Source organism: Crocodylus porosus, unplaced genomic scaffold (genome assembly GCF_001723895.1).
Source record: "Crocodylus porosus isolate Cpor-Errol unplaced genomic scaffold, CroPor_comp1, whole genome shotgun sequence".
NCBI lineage: Eukaryota > Metazoa > Chordata > Crocodylia > Crocodylidae > Crocodylus > Crocodylus porosus.
Genome location: NW_017728906.1, coordinates 63,122,753 through 63,141,172, shown reverse-complemented (window position 1 = coordinate 63,141,172; position 18,420 = coordinate 63,122,753). Strand labels below are relative to the sequence as shown.

Sequence of the window (18,420 nt, the reverse complement as noted above, 5' to 3'; positions counted from 1 at the left end):
AGAGAGAGAGGGAGAAAAATGTGGATTTTGGGGTACTTTTTAAATCTGAAAATTGAGGATTTTTTTCTTTAATCAGAGAAAACAAGGATCCCTGTTGGTGATTCAGGAATAATGGCAGAGCCATAAAGAGAGCTAAAAGACCCAGAGGCAGAGCACAAGAGGGGAGAGGAAGCTCAGGAAGATGCACAGAGCCTGGGTTGCTCCTCTCAAGGTCTGAGGTAAGATGGCAATTGTGGTTATATCTGCTTGCTCGTTCGTCTGCCGTGTGCACAAGGTTGCCCCATGTGAAATAAACTGGCTGGATACCCTGAATATAGAGCTGACTGGCACTGATACGGAAGCTAGGTGAGTAACTCGCTAATAGATCTACTAAAAAAAGTGCCAGCCCCACCCAGTTGGAGACAGACTTTTTGAGGTAATAGAGCAGCTCTCTACTAAGCAGCCTAGCACAAACTAGCACAGCAAACAAAGAACAGAGTAAACTGAGCACAGTTACAGCTGCTGAACTGTCATTTTCCTGAATATATCATCCTGCTAGTTTTGGTGGAACTTTGCAGTTTTGCCTATAATCGTGGAAATGCATTTTCATTTTTGTTTTAGATTTTTCTTCTAAGTAAATTGGATTTAATTATAACTAAGATGTGTATCTGACTTTTAATATAAAGGGATACAATGACCATTTTGCAAACTATCAGAACTGACCAGAAATGCTCTCAGGTGGGAGCTAGGGTCCACAAGTTTCCAAAGTCACAAGTGGCTACATCTCAGTGAGCTACAGTTTCTACCTTAAAAACTAGTATGGATGGTGCTCCTTGCTTGCTGTCAGAACATGGAGTGCTAGGGAACAGATACTGACCATACAACGAAGTAAGTAACAGCTATTTAGGTCAGCTGAACAAAGGTCACTGCATGGAGAGAACAAACTGAGATAGCAGTTCCCAAGCTTCATGCAGCTAGAAGGCGCTTTCTAGAAAAATACAAATCATCCACCGTCTCTCTCAAAATTTGTTCGTAGGACCTTGCTCCCGTTTTGTAAATACGGTAATAGAAGGGAAAGTTGCTACTAATCCCTACACGGAGTACTAATGTATTCAAGTATAGTAAACAGGAAGAAACAGAAAGGCATCATACATGTTTCCTGAAGAGTTCTGCATGTGGGGCTAATGCCTGAGGATCAGCTTCTTTCACAAACTGCATTACTTCATCTATTGACCAGGTAGAAGGATCCTTATTCAGTACTCGGGAGGGTTCCCGCTTTAGTGCATGGAGATCAGGTCCAGTTGTGGAACTTGCAGCTTAAAGGAAATTATTGAAAAAAGGAAGAAATGTTGAAAGTCACTACAGGAAGAACACATTTAATGAGAAATCAGACGTTCTTGGTGACCTGTCTTAGTAGCGGCTTCTATTTTCCCAGTGGATCATCCTGGCCCATAGCACTCATTTGTTAAAATGAAAAACAGTTGATTTCCCTTTGAAAGTCTCTTCAAAAGGTTCTACAGAAAACTTACAGATCTGCGGGTACACAATATGGTATTAGTACCACATGCTATCATGAGACACCAGTTTGAGATTCCCAAAACACCAGTGCCTAGAAATACTGAGGAAGTAAGGCATGCTCTCCGGGAGAAGTAAACCTTTAGTGCCTGAGGAGCTCCAAAAAGAAACTGTAACCAGCACTCTCCACCTCAGACTTTGACAGCTGAGAGAAGACCAGAGAGCAGGCAACATTTTTCTGGCTTGTGCAACTGCATTAAATTTAACATGCTTAAATTCAATTTGGCAACAGCATGATGCAAAAGCCAGGGCAGCGTGGCATTTTATAAACTGATTCAGAGAGGCATGAGCTTCTGTGGGCTACTGCCTACTTTGTCAGATGCTATGAATGGACCCCTCTTGCATGCAAAGTTTTGACGTCAGAGCACTTTACTATATCCTCCATAACCCAATGACTTTGCATTCTGCTAAAAAACAGTTAGTAACTATTTTTGAAAGATTAAGCATATATCATACCTTCAATCCTCCTATGTATTCGATTCCTGTTGACTTCATAGTAACTGGTGTTCCCAGCAGAACTCGATGACAGTCTGCGTAGGATTGGGGCTGACTTTGAGGTAGCAGTCACCGGCTGAAGGGAAGTCCTGTAATATGCTATGCTTCCTGAGCTACGATACTCAGTAGAATTTCGACGGGTTGGACTTGAAGGGCTTACTGAATTGAGTACAGAATCCAGAGGGTCCTCAGAAAATCTGTGTTCTTTGAGGATGCAATTTTCTTCATTAGGTAGTGTTTCTGCTACACATTATAAGTAACACAAACACAGATTGGTTTAGTTTGCTGGACATTCTAAACCTGTTACTTAATTGTGTGCAATTTAATTCTTTAAAACAAGTTTTAAGGCTGTCACAAAGTTTTCTATCAAGCAAGTACCAACACAACTAACATTTTCTTTTTCTTCAGTAGTCAGTAAAAAGTTCCTAAAATACATGTCAAGTCATATTAGTAACAACAAAAATGGCTGCCATACAGTTCAATGGATCAAATAAAAATATTTATTCTATGTTCTTTTGAAAAAAAAGAAGAGCAGGAGTAGACAGCAAAGTTCTTATCTATAATAATTTTCTGAAGATAATAATGATAAATATGCTATCCCAGTCATAGATATCATGATCTGGGAACCACATCCTTAGTTTAAACATTTTCTCAGAAGTAAGTATAACCATTAAGTCTGTGTTATGTTTGTTCTACATGAAATTACTAAGATAAATAAAAGATCCCTCACTGAATAGTAAGGAATAGTAAGAGAACTTAACTTCTAAATGGAAACAAATGAGCAATTATATATTTATAAATCATACTATCTTCAGAAACTGCAGCCATCATTAAAGTCAGCAGAATATATGTAGTTGCCACAATTCCCACATAGAGGAAACAGTGATTTCTAAAATAATAAATATTGATCAATGTTTTCAAACATGGGTAACCCTCTTCCCCAAATACATAGTTCTGGTAGACATAGACTTCTGAATGTCATAAACTAGAATTATATCAACAGTAAAATATCCAAACCTATGATTCAAAAGTACTCGTTTCAATAATTAGACTTATAACTTGTCAATAGTACTTAATCTGATGAATGGAGAGGCTATAAGACAAAAATGGCCTTTTGTCTCAACGGTCTGAATGTTGGGTTTGTTCATTAAAAAAATTACAACTATTGAAAATTGTTAATTTAATATATTCTGACTCGAGTATAGATCGTGATGTTATTTGAGGGAAAAAATTAGTGGGGAAAAAGCCAAACAAACCCAGCACTGAAAAAGAAGTCAGAAGGAGAAGGATGATGAATAAAGTTAGGAAAAACTTTCCATTCCAAAGAAAATACAGTGAAATAGCACCACAGATGATCCTCCAGCCAAAGCAGCATCTATAAGAGCTAGAAAGTCTGTTTCATACTCACTCATGTAAATTCTAAATCAATACTGCCACCCTGAAAATCTCGGTGGCAGACAGGAAAACCATTTATACCCATGATGTAATCATTACTCTTTTGGAGAAGGAGGGATGCTTGGCCTCTGACAGATGTCAAAATGTCCATGCAATTGCAATCTGCAGAATTTTATGCCCATTTTTTTTCTTTTCATTAATGTTTGAACCTATCCTGAACTAACACATGCTAGGTAGGTAGCAAGACTGACACAGCCACCCCTCAAGAGTCATCACCTTTTAGTCAAAAACCTCCAGCCAAGAACTAGGCTGATTATCAGATAGTTTTTCTTTCGGTGACTCTAGAATGTCCAAAGGCCACTCCTGATTTGTCTAACAAATAGTCACTGGGTCAGAGGGCTGACTCAGAACTGGAGTCTGACAATTACATCTTTCTTCACTAGTCTGGTATTAGGTCCAACTTTCCCTGTATGGATTTTCTGAACAGTCTGAGGTAATAGCAGCTATGGAGATGAGGGTGAGATAAAAAGTTTTCTTATATATTGTTGAAAGCTCCATTTCAGAATCTCTGATGTTTTAGTCAAAGTAAAAAACAGACCTGGATTATATAAAAGCCTAACGATGTTTGTATGAATTGCACGGGCAGGGAGATTGTTTTTAAAAGCTCTTCTCAGACTTAGAAGTGGTAGTCAAAGGTTCTATTTAATACAAGACTGGAAAGAGATACATGCCTGCAGCAGCAGGACACGTCAGTTGCAGTTTTGTTTCTTTATCCTTCATGACTTAAAAGAGAAAATTGCCCAAAGCACAATGGGCAGCAAAAGCCTGCAAAATATAACCCTGAGCAGATCCAAAGGAAGACTTCCCGCAAACATTCCATTTTGTCTTAAAAAGATATTCCAAAACAACAATTCATGAGAACAGTTTCAACAGAGCCAGAACTTTTTTTTAAAACTGATTTTTCTTGTTAACTATCCCATGACTGACTATTATAAAATTACCTCTGGATTTTCAGTGGAGGACAGTGGCTAATGGGGTTGACTGGGAAATATAAAAAGCCTCTTCAAATGCATAGCACACCTTATTCAAATTTCTTAGCAAAAAGTCTAAACTTTCAGATAGGGTAAAACATTTATTTCCCCTATAGATTTTGGTTTAAAACCAGGAAGCCATACCACTGTATAAAACTAAGTTAATGCATCTTACTTTTATTATGTAGTTACTTAATCAGTACACTGAACAGAAATTGCAAAGTGACTCTTACAGAAAAGCTTGTTCCGAGAGTGGAATATCTCTTCCTGGATACAGCAGTTCCAGTATGATAACCATACTGGACACTATAATTAACCAGTCTAGGTTTACATCGTTAGTTTTATTTTGCTCCCATTTGGGTGCCTATATTTTCTTATACTCAAGTGAGCTACCCCTATTCATGGTCACACCCATCAGTTGCCTAACTCAATTCTACTGGGTGCATTTTATGAATAAAACAATGCCTTCTTTCCAAAGCAGTTTCTAAATTTACTATGAATTTTTGTGCCCCCTGCTTCTAGTGTTATTAGACTAGATGAATAAGGATCCTTACTCCATGTTAAACAAATCCATTGTAATTTGAAGTGTTTTAATCATGTCCTCTTCTCTCTAAATATAGCCCTGTGACTCAATCCGCAGGAGATCACAACTCTCACCAACGACAATCGGATTTGCCAAAATCTTAGAACCTCTGAAAAGTCTGGCTACAAATATCTAATCTAATATTGCACCTAGGCCTTTGCAAATGTCTTGAAATATTAATTGTTTTTGAAACTCTTGCAAGTTAGGCAGCCTACAACCACTGCTATACATCAGTCGGAGAGAAACTATTTTTTTACATCAGTTATTATAGTAGTTTGGTTTCTTTTCTATCCTATTTTAATACAAGTTAGTATCCTACTGGATTTTAATAAGTTGCTGCATATAAACAACCTCATCCATCAACCGCTTGCAAAGGATGCTTAAATATTGAAAAACACTAGGCAAGAGCCCAACAGAGGAACTAAAAATGTACACTAGCTCAATATCTGTGCCCCCTCACCAGTAATTACCACCTACACACATTATATCATACAGTGAACATGCATATTCTATCAAAGGTTATGGCTAAAGTTAAACAAATTGGATGTAGTTGCTTCTTTTGTTAGAAATATTACAAATAATCCTCATGCAAAGTGATGGAGAGTTACCTTCAGATGGGTGAACTTCAGTTCTGGGCAGTTTAGGAGAAAGAGGGGCACTGTATGGTGGAGAATCCTGAGAAAAACGTTTCGTAATTCTGTTTTCTGATATTTCCTCTTTTGCTGGAAACAGAAAAATTAATTTCATGTTAGAACTAATAAAATTGGGGGGAGAGGAAAAGAAAAGGAGATAGACACAGAAATGAGGTGAAAGTGTCCGATTCATTCATTCATTGGATCTTAAGATTGTTTTCCATATTGCCTTTTCTCATCTTGCAGCACAAGTCACAGAAAGTTGCAGTTTACACCATGTTGAAGCATCACCCATAAGCCTTCAATAATGATTTATTAATCTGTATATTTAATTGTTTCCACACAAACTTTCAGGACTAAAATATACATTTGGTTTAGAAAGTTAATCACCCAAATTACCTTGATCTGGCTTCACCCTGAGAAGAGCTCAGAAAACCTTCCTTGATTACAGACAATATAAAGGATGCTTAATGGAATATGTATTTTATTTTTTCACCTTATCTAAAGAAATTTTGAAATTACAGCCAGATCGTAGCCAGTTTAAAACGTTAGCTCTATAAGCAAGGGGGAGGGGTACATAATTGGGAGTAAGGGAAGAAGGAACATATTAGTTTCCATATAATTATCAGAAGCTTCTCACTTTAGAATCTGAAACTGCACTAATATCAAATATTTGTAGCTATGGCTTAATCCTTAACACACTGGACTGGACCTTAAAACACTGGACAGCACAATTTTAATATCCACTGGCCTGCTTTACTCTCACTGTCACAATTTCCATTTGTAAAACTGAAACAATGACAGTGACCTGCTTTATAAAGTGCTTTGAGAGGTATATAGCACTTCTCATCTATAGAAGCCAAATATAATATACCCTATAGATAGCAGTTACATTTCCGCTAAAAATGTTTAACTGAAAATCAAAAGCTGTAGTATTGGGAAACATCAATTTGGCCTCCTAGACTTACTCTATTTCTGTTTTCTTTTTTGACTAGCAATGTATGGAAGTCCAAATGACTAACACTTGTAATTCCAATGACCTTCATTATATGTGCATTCAAAGGACTCCATTTAATTCCCTGCAATTAAGACATATGGAGCTGTTCTGCCTTAGCGGGCTACTCATTCCATATACCAGGACTGGCCAACCTGTAGCACACATGCTGTAAGTGGCACATGCACCATGCATGTGTATGATGGGGCAGATTGTGGAGGGGACAGGCACCACATTGGCAGATAGGATAGAGAGCAAAAAGCCGAGCAACAGATCAGGAAGCAGAAAGTAGGGCAGCAGATCAGGCAGGATAAGGGGATCAGAGTGGTACTTGAGGAGGGTGAGGGATAATTTGTGGCACACCTGCTGAAAAGATTGGTCCCTACTACCATAGAGTACTTTCAGCAGCACTATAAAAAAACTGGTTGCTCTCCCAACTTATAAGAAGACTATACATTACAGTCTAAATTCTCTGGTGCTGTTAGAGGAGGAAGAGAGGGCATTAGCTCTCTTGAGCAGGAGGGAGCACTTTTCACTGTAAAGGAAATTATCGCCTTGAGTTTGTTGTATAGGGAAGCACTGCCCGCTTTCCCCTCTTTGAGCAGGCAACAAGAAGTATTTTTATAAGTTTAATTTTCCTTGTGAGCATAAACCAACCTAACAGAATGTGAAGTTTCAGCTTGCTGAACAAATTGATTTCTGCACATGTAAGTGCCCCATCCCCTTGTCGCAGGGCACTAAGGTGCCTGCTCCTTTAAGGGCAGAAACTGCATAGAGAGGGCCCTAGGAGCCAGGCAGAAACCCCACATGTGCAGACTGCTAACGAGGCCGCAGCTGCACCCGGTCAGCTGACTGAAGGAAGGCAGGGCCCTGGGCCCATATAAGCCCCAGGGCTGGGGACTGAAGGCAGTTATGGCCCTGACAGCTGCCAGGGGGAGTGGAATTCATGCAGAAAAGCCCCACAAAGATACCTGGGTGCCAGTGTTGCTCTTGGTGAGACTAATGAGGTTTAGAAGCTCCTAAAGTATCCGGGGCTAGGAGGCACGCATTGCTGAGGGAGAAACTGACCCTCTTAAAAGGGACAGTGTGACCTCCGGGGTTATGGTTGCTGATATGTTATAGTCCAGTGGTTCATATTAATGTTGTTGCTTTTAATCCGGTAAACCAGACTGAGGCTATTGGAAAGGAGGAGGCCGCATTGGGGCTCACTACCATGCAGAGTGCCAGCGCCAGTGAGGGCACAGCGAGAGGGGCTGCGGAGAGCCCAGCACCAGTGAGGGCGTGTACACAGGGCCCAAGGGCCCAGTGATGACAGGAGGCTGAGCTACATCAAGGCCTCAGAGGGACGTCTGAATATCACCTGTGAGGCATGGGGCATAGTAAAGGGATGGTTTTGGAGCCACGCATCTAGCCCATAAGGCCTGGGGTGTCCTGTGAGGCACTTACTTAGAGAGGGACACAGCAAGGGGTCTAAGACCACACAGTTTAGTGGGGTCCACCCAGGACCGTGACTGCATAATAACTTGAGGGCAGCCTCCCTATCTAGCATCTATTATCTTAACCATCAAGATGTGGCAAGCAAAAATAGAAGGCACCTGTAGGGTGAAGCTGGTATGGTCACAGGGCCTTAGGGGCAACATGGCCTTCCCTAGGGACCTCACCCTGTGACACCCCTCCAAAGCAGTAACACACTAGAAGTCATTTCACTAAGAACCATAAAGCAATAGTTTTAACTGATTCCAGTTATAAGGAGGCACAGTGAATACCAAAATAATGCAAAATCTTTATACATCTCAAAACAGTTTGAACTTGGGGGGAAAAAACTGGTGTAATTTAGCGTTACCTGGTTTACTCTTGTCATATTCTGTAGGACTGTGTGCACTCCCCATGTAAGGGCTGAAGGGCTGGCTACTAAAAAGATTATCACACTGCAGGCTGTGACAGAGTTTCTCCAAGAACCGAAGGACAAACGATGCACTGTTTACAGAAGGAAGATTGATGGCGTGTTTCTCCCCATCAAAGGAGGCTATGAGTAAGAAGAAGATGTCAAATGCTACCCAAACACCTTGAAGTATAGTAAAACACCCTCCATTAGCAACAAGAGACGACAACCAGCTTTGATTTAAACTGTGCAAAGACAAAAAATAGGTAAACAATCATTCTACTATTTTATGAGTCTATTTAGCAAATCGTTTTCAGAGGTCCAGGCTCTAATCACTATTTACACCTCTTGTAAATGTCTATTAACTCTTCTGGTAGTGAATTATACCAAATTAACAGAAATGAGAATCAGTCCCACAAAGTAAAATTCTAATGTTTCATTTTTGTTATTTGCTTGCTAAACAAATATTTTCAGAGAATAAAACAGAAGCTCTCATATGGTAGTAGTTTTAAACCAGGAGTTCGAGATAAACCTATTTGTTAATTTTAAAATGAAACACTTTGTGTTATTTAATGTCAGGGAATACAATCCTGCTGCCCTTGTGCAGATGAAACTCCCATTTACTTCAAAAGAAATTTAGCAAACGTAAGAATCACAAGAAAATCCACAATGGTACATTACGTTGCTTTAAATGTCAACAGTTTATTACATACTGCTTAAATATCACAGCCTGTTGTGCTTATACATTATTTTATCTTTGCTTTCCTAAAAGAATCAACAACAATTATACACTTAACAATACCTTTTCTTCTTTTGGCAATTATTGAGATTAGAAATCATTTAGGGCAATTTATGCATGGCCACTAGAAACATGCCTACAATGATTCTAACTGTGGTAGGAAAAGTGGCAGCTAAGCAGAACATATGTATTCCACATACAGTACATATTTTTTTCAGGTCATAGTGTAACAGTTGTTTGGTGAACATCCAGGGGTGCTGTAATAGCAGGTGTTTTTTCCAGCTACAGCATGTACAGAGCATGTGTGCTGCGTTTCACAACAGGGCTAGCTAGCATGGCTCACAAACAATGTAGACATATCCTAGGTAAACAATTTATATGAGATTACCTATGCATTCTAGAACCAGAAATATGTTTAATGTCAAAGATCACAAATCTAAGAGGTAACAAAATTAAAGTTAAACATATGACTAAAAATACGGTCTTGAACTCTAGATGCTTTCTTGCTTTTCCAGTTAACCAGCTATTTTTAGGTGAGACAAAAAATTTACTTTTTAGAAGTCCCTACAAAAACTAAGGAGAACTGCAGGAGATTACTTCCCCTGCCTGAAGTACAGAAGTGCTTTCAAAGGAAAAAAAGCACTAAATAAGCCATTATTCACAAAAATCTGAATTAGCAGACATACAATATGCTAATTTAAAGCACTGCATTACCAAAAAGGGACAATAACCAACTTTAAAACACAGCTAATATTTCTAATCTGAAGCAAGTTTGTAAAGGTATTGTGTAACTGCAATAAGTATAATTAAATATAAACAATAAAATAAAAACTTGTTAATTTGCTTTAATGATGGGAAATTACTGGGTTTTGAGAATAATTATATTAGAGAGAAACTCTGGCTCTAGTTTTCTATGGCAAAGAAAATACTAGGCATACTTGAGCTAATTGGACTTTGAAATCCCAACAAAATCATAAGGATTCACTGCAACACCTTAGGGTTAGCCACAAAGGGCATGTACAGACAAGGGCACCCTTGCAGTGTCTCAAAGCCATTTGAGATGCTGCAAGAGGCACGTGCGGGAACAAAAAAAGTGTTCAAATTTTCAGTGAGGGGAAAAAATTAGACCCCTGGATATCCAGGGGTCAAAAAAATACCCTGGGAAAAGAAAGCCGGGCAGGGCATGATCCCTGGCCATGACCTGAGGCAATGGAGGCTCGGGTCCTCCACAGAGCCCCTCTGGCAGAGAACCCCCCAGATTGCTGCCCTACCCAGTGCCATCCCCTGGTCACTCCCCCAGCCCCCCAAATCACTGCCCCGCCTGGTCCCATCCCCTGCCCGCTCCCCCAACCCCTCCGAATTGCTGCCCTACCCAACCCTAGCCTGCTCCCCCAGCCCCCTGATGGCTGCCCCACCTGGCCCCAGCCTCCCAGTACTTAAAAAAAAATAAATAAAAAAGAAGCCCTGTACTCACCAGCTGTAGCAGTGGCCATCAGGGCCTCATGGTAGAGCCCCCCCGCACTGCACAGGGGGCAGCAGGGATTGGCCCCATCCACCTGGCACCCATGCTGCTGCTGTCAGACAGCGTGTGTAGGCAGGGTGCCGCGTGGTGCCCCATGTTGTCTGACAGCTTGGGGCTGCTCGGGGGCGGGGTGGGCTCTGCCATGAATATCCAAAGGCCCCAATGACGGTTGCTACAGTCAGTGAATGCGGGGCCTTTTTTTCCCCTGACAATTTTCTGACAGTTCAAAGCAGGCCATCACATTGGGGACATCTTCCTGGTGATAGCTGCCCTGATAGCCGGACAGGGGCACACATGGCAGCAGTACTGCACAAAGGCCAACCCTGGAGCCACAGCCCACTGGTAGCTGGCCCAGAGGGGTAGACGCCTCTACTGGCTGTGCAGTGCCCATCCGTGTCTGCAGGTGCACAAATTTGGGGCCACATGATGTCACAGGTGGCAGCAGGTCACAGACAGGCAGCAGCCCCCACTGCCAGACTGCTGCAGTGGGCAAAGGGTGCAGGGACGTCTCAGAGCTGCTGCAACAGTTCAGCTGGCACAAGGGGGTAGTGTCCCCAGATACCAATTGGCTGGGCCCCAGAAGCTCCTGAGAGCGAGCAGCTCTAAGCAACTTGCCAGGGCAGCTTTTTATACTGCTGGGGCCAGCACAGGTACTGGCCCTGGGCTCTAGCTCCCCCTGGCTGCAGAACCAGGAGGAGCCACGCAGGGTTATTTTGCCCCAAGGGGCACAACTTGCTCCAAGCCAAAGTGCATGTCTGGAGATGTGCACTGATGCAAAAATCCTCAGCTAAAATTTGCACCCGTTCTATGTGAGCTACTGCAAGCACACAATTGCATGTGTGGACGCGCCTATGAAGCCCTCTACTTCCTATTTTAAGATATCCCAAGGAGCTGGCTTCTACTTGGTACCCAATCAGTTACAGAAATCTACTGACAGACATACTACAAAAATCAATCAACCCAACAAAAATTAAAAGCCTCTCAGGATAGTCTTGTGGTCTATTCATATGTTCTCTTATTGAATGAATTCACTATTTTTCTTGCCCCAGCTTCCCACTTTAAATACAAATAATACTTTTTTACCTCACAACATTTTCTGAAGACAAATATAGAAAACATGGGTGAGACACTCAGATACCATGTAAAATCCCACCATTAAGGAATCTATAAATAATCTGGGCAAAGGAAACCTTCTCTGTACCCTGCAATGTGTCACAGCAATCATGGGATTAGAGGACTGTGGAATCAGTGGCAGCCACCGTGCCTCTCATAAAATACTATCATTTAAAAATATTCAAGAACTTTCCTGTTCTCATTGAGACAGTTTTCTGGTGGTTTCCATAAATCCCTGGCTATTGCCATAGAATCTGGATATTGGAGAAGCTTGCCAAAACGTTGGATGAAATTTTATCAATGGACAAGAAATTAATTGAAAAACATGATTTTAGTCATACCCAAACTATCTGCAAATATAGGTTGAATTTCCCAGATAGTTTCAGATGGAAAAAATAAAACAGGCTAGATCACAAAACTGTGTCAGTGGCATCAGAACTGTGTCCTGTTAACCCATGGGCTAGGTACAGACATTATACTTTTACCAGTATAAGTGATCAGAAACTAGTCTATACCCATAACAAAACAGATGTTCAGCATGCAAAACTGGTCTTTGCCCATATCAGAACAAAAGGTTGGGGCACATAAACTGGTTTAAAAATGGCATAACTCGGTCTAAGATTTGCACCCCTAATTGAAGGGCAAATGTGTGTTTTGTTCGCTACCAATCTAAACTACACCGCTTACAGAAAACTGCCTAAGATCGATGTTGCCTTAGGGTTTTTTGAATGTCTGTACCTAGCCATTACTTCATGGGTTAAAGCACTTACCTAGAAGGTAGGAGACTGACTCATCTCCCACTGAGCTGTGATAGCCCTTATTCTGGTTTAGTGCTTTAACCTGAGTGATTGGGTAAAAGAGGAAAAACAGAAACCTTTCACCATTGACAGCTTTATTAATCTAAACCTTGATTTCCTTTTCTTTCTTACACATGCCTAAAATTAAACATTTCTTTTCAGGATGACTGGAACATTTAGCAATGAGCAAACACAATTTTCTATGGTGTTTCTTTTTTCTGGCAGGAGAAACAAAGGGTTTTGTGTTTTGTTTTGTTTAAATTTAGTTTAATCTGAGTGATTTTTCTCTCCCCTTTGTCTTTGTGGTTTGGCAGAAGAACCAAAAAAATCCATTATTTGCACAGTCCTAACAAGGATATTCTGCCCATCTCCCTGCCAACACAAAATTGTTTTCTACCGGAGACTGTACTCTTGTGTCACAAAAATTCACAATTCTGAATACAGTCTTTTTTATCTGTACTATGATAAAGTTAATGAAACACATTATTTTTACTCATCAGTCCAAAAAAATAATCTTACTCTGCTCAGCCCAAATTTTGCAAAGCTGTCCAACCTGTTTTTATATTGACCAGTATTTTGTTCATTCTAGTTAACCAAGCCAGTACCAAAATACTGGCACTTGCCTCATTTGTCCTGGGAGAACTTTTCTTTACCAAGAAGTTTGTCTTAATAGTCAGACTACAAATGCCCCTTTCATGATTTCATTTTACTACACAAGTTCTGCTTTTTAGTGTTTCCATTTGGAGATGGTCATAAGGATTTTGGTGCAACTTTCTTTTTTATGCAGAATTTGCCTATCAAAGTGTCTATGCTTCACAAACAACAATGTTGAAGAAAAGCCCCTGAAAATTAGGCAGGTTTAAAATATGACATCTTACTCACCTGACCCTTCAGTATCCCACATAGTTAGCTGGAAACCAACTTCCCAAACTTTCAGACTTGTGAGCTCCTGATTAGCCAGGACTTTCAGGAGCCCCAGATCACCAGCAGTACAGGTTTGCAGATTCAAGCCTATCCAATCTAAAATATTGCCACAACACTAGGGAGAGCCAGATGGAAACACTAATGATTCTACCCAGTAGAGCTGGATGGAAACTAATGATAGATACGCTTTCAAACCACACATCTGTGTTTTTGAGTTTTGTTCCAAGTCTGAGTAAAACCAAACTAAAAATCTTTTAATCCCCTGTGAAACAAAATTACTGTTCTCTGCCCAGCATCATTCATACCCATTAATCCTACATACCAATTGGGGCATGATTTAGCCCTTATAATAATAATAAAAATATAAAATAATGCACATTGCAAAATATATTTTGTTCATGTAATCTGACAGTTGCTTCCTTTATTTATGACACTATGCTAGTAATTTCTGCTTATAATTTTTACAAATAAAGATGTCACAGTTTCAGAACCTCACTTGCAGATAGCTATTCATATTTTTACTGAGAAGTAACAAGAGCCTCCATTTTTGTGAGCATACTTGCGTTCAAGCTGAGCATAAAGATTAGCAAAGTTCTGCTACATGTGGGTAAGGATATTTTAATACGGTAGGGCAGAACAATCTTTTATGAGGGTTTAATTAAACTGGTATCCCACTAATCATCTTTCACATCTGGTGTTAATGTAGAAAAATTCAAGTAAGGCAAACCGTTTTTACTGCCCGTGATGGAATTATGAATTGATATGTTAACTACTGTACAGAAAATTGCCTAACCCATAAGAAAAAAAACTCTGTCAAGCAGCAGCTATTGAGCTTGAGCTATAGGAATAATTTATCTGCAGAGCTGCCATCAGTGTGTAGCGGAAATAAACCTATTCCATAAAACAGGACATAGGTGTTTGAATACTGACCATAAGACATTGTTAGAATGTGTATAGAAAATAAAAGTGGCACTGGTAGCCTTGCTTAACACATATGGAACCAGTTATCTGGAACCTAAACAGATTACTTTGAAACTTTTCACCCACTTGGTTAAAGCACCAAGAACACAAACAGTGTGTATGGATAAGATTATGCGAGTCACTTGAATTAATAATGCTGAAATTTAACTTGCACTGAACTTCCTTGACAAATGTTTGGCTATGGCTGTTTAATGAGGTGCATTAAACTCATTTAATTTATACCATACCATATACTATATACCACACAGCACAGAATTTAACTGTGCTGTATGGTATATGTAATTTAACATTCTTAATGATAAATTCAAATTAAGAAAACTAGTTGAATCGTTCTGAACCCTGCATTAAGATGCAAATTAAGTGCTGACTTGAGATTCTCGGGCATTAAAGGCAGCCACAATTGGGTAGTCTTAGCTGTGCTTAAAGATTTACAAAAACAATATAAAAATGTTAGCTGCATACCGTTTATCATCTCCCCTCCATGATGCCCTGACTTCAGGAATCCAAAGACTGTTTTGGATTGACAGGCACAGTCTACACAGGCCTGCACAGCCTGCTGAAGTACCACATTTACAGGACCTGGTCCAAAGTGATCTGGAAGTTGCTGAACTTTCTTCTTATCCAGGTGAGGTCCAGCGTTTCCATGCTTGTTAACATACACGCAAACTGAAAAATTACAAGCCATATTTTACCATGGAATCTGCCTGCTTCAGGCACAGTCAATATACTCAAGAAGTAAATATTTTCACAAGTTTGGCTTTTACTGAAAAGCATATTGTTCAGTTTAACTGATACAATAAATACCTAACCTTTCCCTAACATCAAGATTTGTCAATAGTTAACAATGGAAGTTGTAATGCAGTAATAGATCAGCCAAGAGGTCCTAACAGATTGCAAGGAGACCAGGAGTTTGACCAGCTATCAAAACTGTCAACTGCACAAGCCTTCCTTGCCCCACTTGAACATTCACATTCAATTAATATGCTTTCTTCTGCAGTTATCACCAAGGAGCCCTTTTGATCCTCTTCTGCATAACTTAGTCTAACTCTCTGGTCAATGCTCTTTGCCGACCCCTAGAATTTGTTGAACTGTGTGCACAGTGATGCCTGACAAAGCATTATTACAATGCTCCACTGTGTGAAAAATACTCCCAGTGTGTGTTGTACATAAAGTATTCACTTCCACAGGAAGCACCATGCAGCTTGTCCCTTTAATGCTTTTACATTTAAAATAGCAAATATAGCTTCCTATTAGACTAAGTGAATGGTGGTGCCAAACCCCAGGACAATCACCACCCAAACTAGCTGCCAGCCACATAAGTCCAAATTCCTTTCTTTTCCAACCTGCCCTGTGTTTAAAACCCTCCTGCCTCACCACTACAAAATATTCCCAGCCTGTATTTGTATTTGCCACTGAACCTTACCCAGAGGAAAACTCCATAACACTATAGCCAACTGATAGATGCTCTGAACTATAGAAGCACACAGTAGAAAAGGAAGACCTAAACTAAACTGCATTACTCTGTAAATAACATAGGGAACTTTAGAGTTAAAATCTACCAATACACCAGTCAAATACATGTTTATGAAGACATATTCTGCAAAACGAACAAGCACAACAGAAGCCACAACAAAAAGCAACTGTTCACTCAAGGGAGACAGAGCTATCACAGCCATTAGGCTACGTAGGTTAAGCAACAAGACAAAAAAAGTGGTGGAATGCTGCTGATGCTGAAGTCAATAGGAGTTTTGCCACTGACTACAAGGGGACCAGGATTTTTCTTTGTTGTATTTATCATGACTTAATAACACACTGTTCTATTGTTCAGAGCAGGCATAAGAATTAAGATGAAAGAAATCTGCCTTGTTGAACAATGGCATTTTTTGGGTTTAAATGAAATTTGGATTTTTAAAGTGATTGAAATATGTAAAAACAATTTTAATGATCCCAAATTCTACATTCCTATCTATTCACTTTTTGGCATCAGAAGTTGCAGGAAGCACAGACATGGTGGTGAAGAGAAATATAGCAATCTGTAAAATATTTCCTTTTTAAAAAAAAAATCCTTTCACTCAGGCTGAAGAATGTTTGTAAATATGACAGTCATTTGACTGTTACATGCTTACCTTTGCCTTGATGCTAACTTGGAATGTCTGCAAAAGATGTTTCAAGCACAGACTAATTCTACTGTGCATTAGTGTGCCAGGCAAAACCCATGCTAATGTGCTAATGCACAAAATTAGTCTACTGAGCAATAGCATCACCCGAAATGTGTGCACTAGCACTACTACGCAGTAGCACCAGTTACTGCACATTTAGTTAGTAGTTACCTGGCAATAACAGGTACTAACTAAATGTGCAGTAACCACTGCACATTAATGCATGTGTAGATGTGCCCACTGTGAAGCAGGAGTTAAGGAAACGGAAAGGCAAAAAAGGGAACAGTTTCTTTTGTAAACGCAACTTAAAATGGTAGTACTTTACCTACCCCTATTTTGGATACTTAGTAGATGCTCAGAATTTGATCAACAATATACACATGAGGCCTATTTAGCTAACAAGTTTTTTTTCTTTTCCATCACCCATTTGATAATATGGTTCAAGGTCTTTTTTTTTTTTTTTTTTTTTTATTTAAATAAGGTCTACTTCTCCTGCTTAGCTTAACTTAGCCCAGTTCTCCTAGATGGCTTCTTTCAATAAAAATGTATGCAGAAAACCACACCTTTATGATCTATTTCTGTGTTCTCTGGAGTGTAATGGGGTATTAGGTAGTCTTTTGAGGACAGCTATTTCCAGTAAAGTTTGCTCATGATTGAGATGGAAATAAGGACATACTTTTGTTACGCCTTTTTTTCTTCTCATCACAGCAGAAGCTAGGCTATTGCAGACAACTGAAAGCAATGGACTTTCTGATTCACATACCAAGCGTTTTGCCATTTAGCATCAGCAAATTGCTGATGTCTTGGTGCTGTCTTCTTACAATGCATGCATTAAATACCAGTCTTACCTAAGTAAATTGGAGACCTGGAATTTAAAAATATGTTAGCAGGATAGTGGTTTACAGCAATGTTTACAATTATGAATAATTGTGGCATAAAATGATGTGATTATTTCTCTTTAAAGGGCAAGGTGATTTCATACTCAGCATTTCCATTTTACCTGTGGATATAACTGCTGCTGTTGTACCAGCTATGCCAATGCCATCTTTAAGTACCTGTGTACCGCCACTGTCCCCATCAGGAGAAGTAAGTGGAGATGAAGGTGTAGGAGGAGACTGAACTGGCAAGGTTTTTTTCTGTTTAAACAAAAGCCCCAACAAACAAACAAACAAAAATTCAGTAAAAGATGTTTTCTTAAAGAACATTCAATCAGAAGAAAACTCGGTATTATCACACACTACTACAGTGAAGAGAATATGCCTTTGAAGTGCCACCTACTGCAATGAAGCTCATTCCATCCAAAATGAAGACCCTGTACTGTATAAATTAACTCATCTGCATACCTTTGATAACTATTCGACTAAATCAGCAAGGCAGCTAGTGAGGGAACCTCTTATCTAACAAAGGAGGGACCAACTGAGAATAGGAAATAAAGCGGGGGAGGGGTGGCCCAACCCCAGGTCAGCCATGCACAGGGGGAGGGCATGGCCTGGACCTGATTCAGCCATGTGGGTACTGGGGAGTATTGCATCCACGCCAGAAGATAGGCAGGTGATCCAGGCTGACCTGGACAAACTCAGCAAATGGGCAGACGAGAACCTCATAGTGTTTAACACCGA

At 39.9% G+C, this 18,420-nt stretch overlaps 1 protein-coding gene across 6 annotated transcripts in view; it reads right to left on the bottom strand.

Annotated features, from left to right (window-relative positions):
- SCML2 (sex comb on midleg-like 2 (Drosophila)) overlaps positions 1–18,420 on the bottom strand; it is a 92,774-nt gene that overhangs the window by 3,983 nt on the left and 70,371 nt on the right. For 4 of the 6 annotated variants that reach the window (XM_019529246.1, XM_019529245.1, XM_019529242.1 and 1 more), the window contains 6 exons: positions 17,802–17,937; positions 15,105–15,308; positions 8,528–8,710; positions 5,667–5,780; positions 2,011–2,292; positions 1,132–1,295 (listed from right to left, as the gene is read on the bottom strand). In XM_019529246.1, the coding sequence (XP_019384791.1) occupies positions 1,132–1,295; positions 2,011–2,292; positions 5,667–5,780; positions 8,528–8,710; positions 15,105–15,308; positions 17,802–17,937 (1,083 nt within the window). The remainder of the gene's footprint in view (positions 1–1,131; positions 1,296–2,010; positions 2,293–5,666; positions 5,781–8,527; positions 8,711–15,104; positions 15,309–17,801; positions 17,938–18,420) is intronic. The other 2 variants (XM_019529244.1, XM_019529247.1) reach the window with 2 other exon arrangements.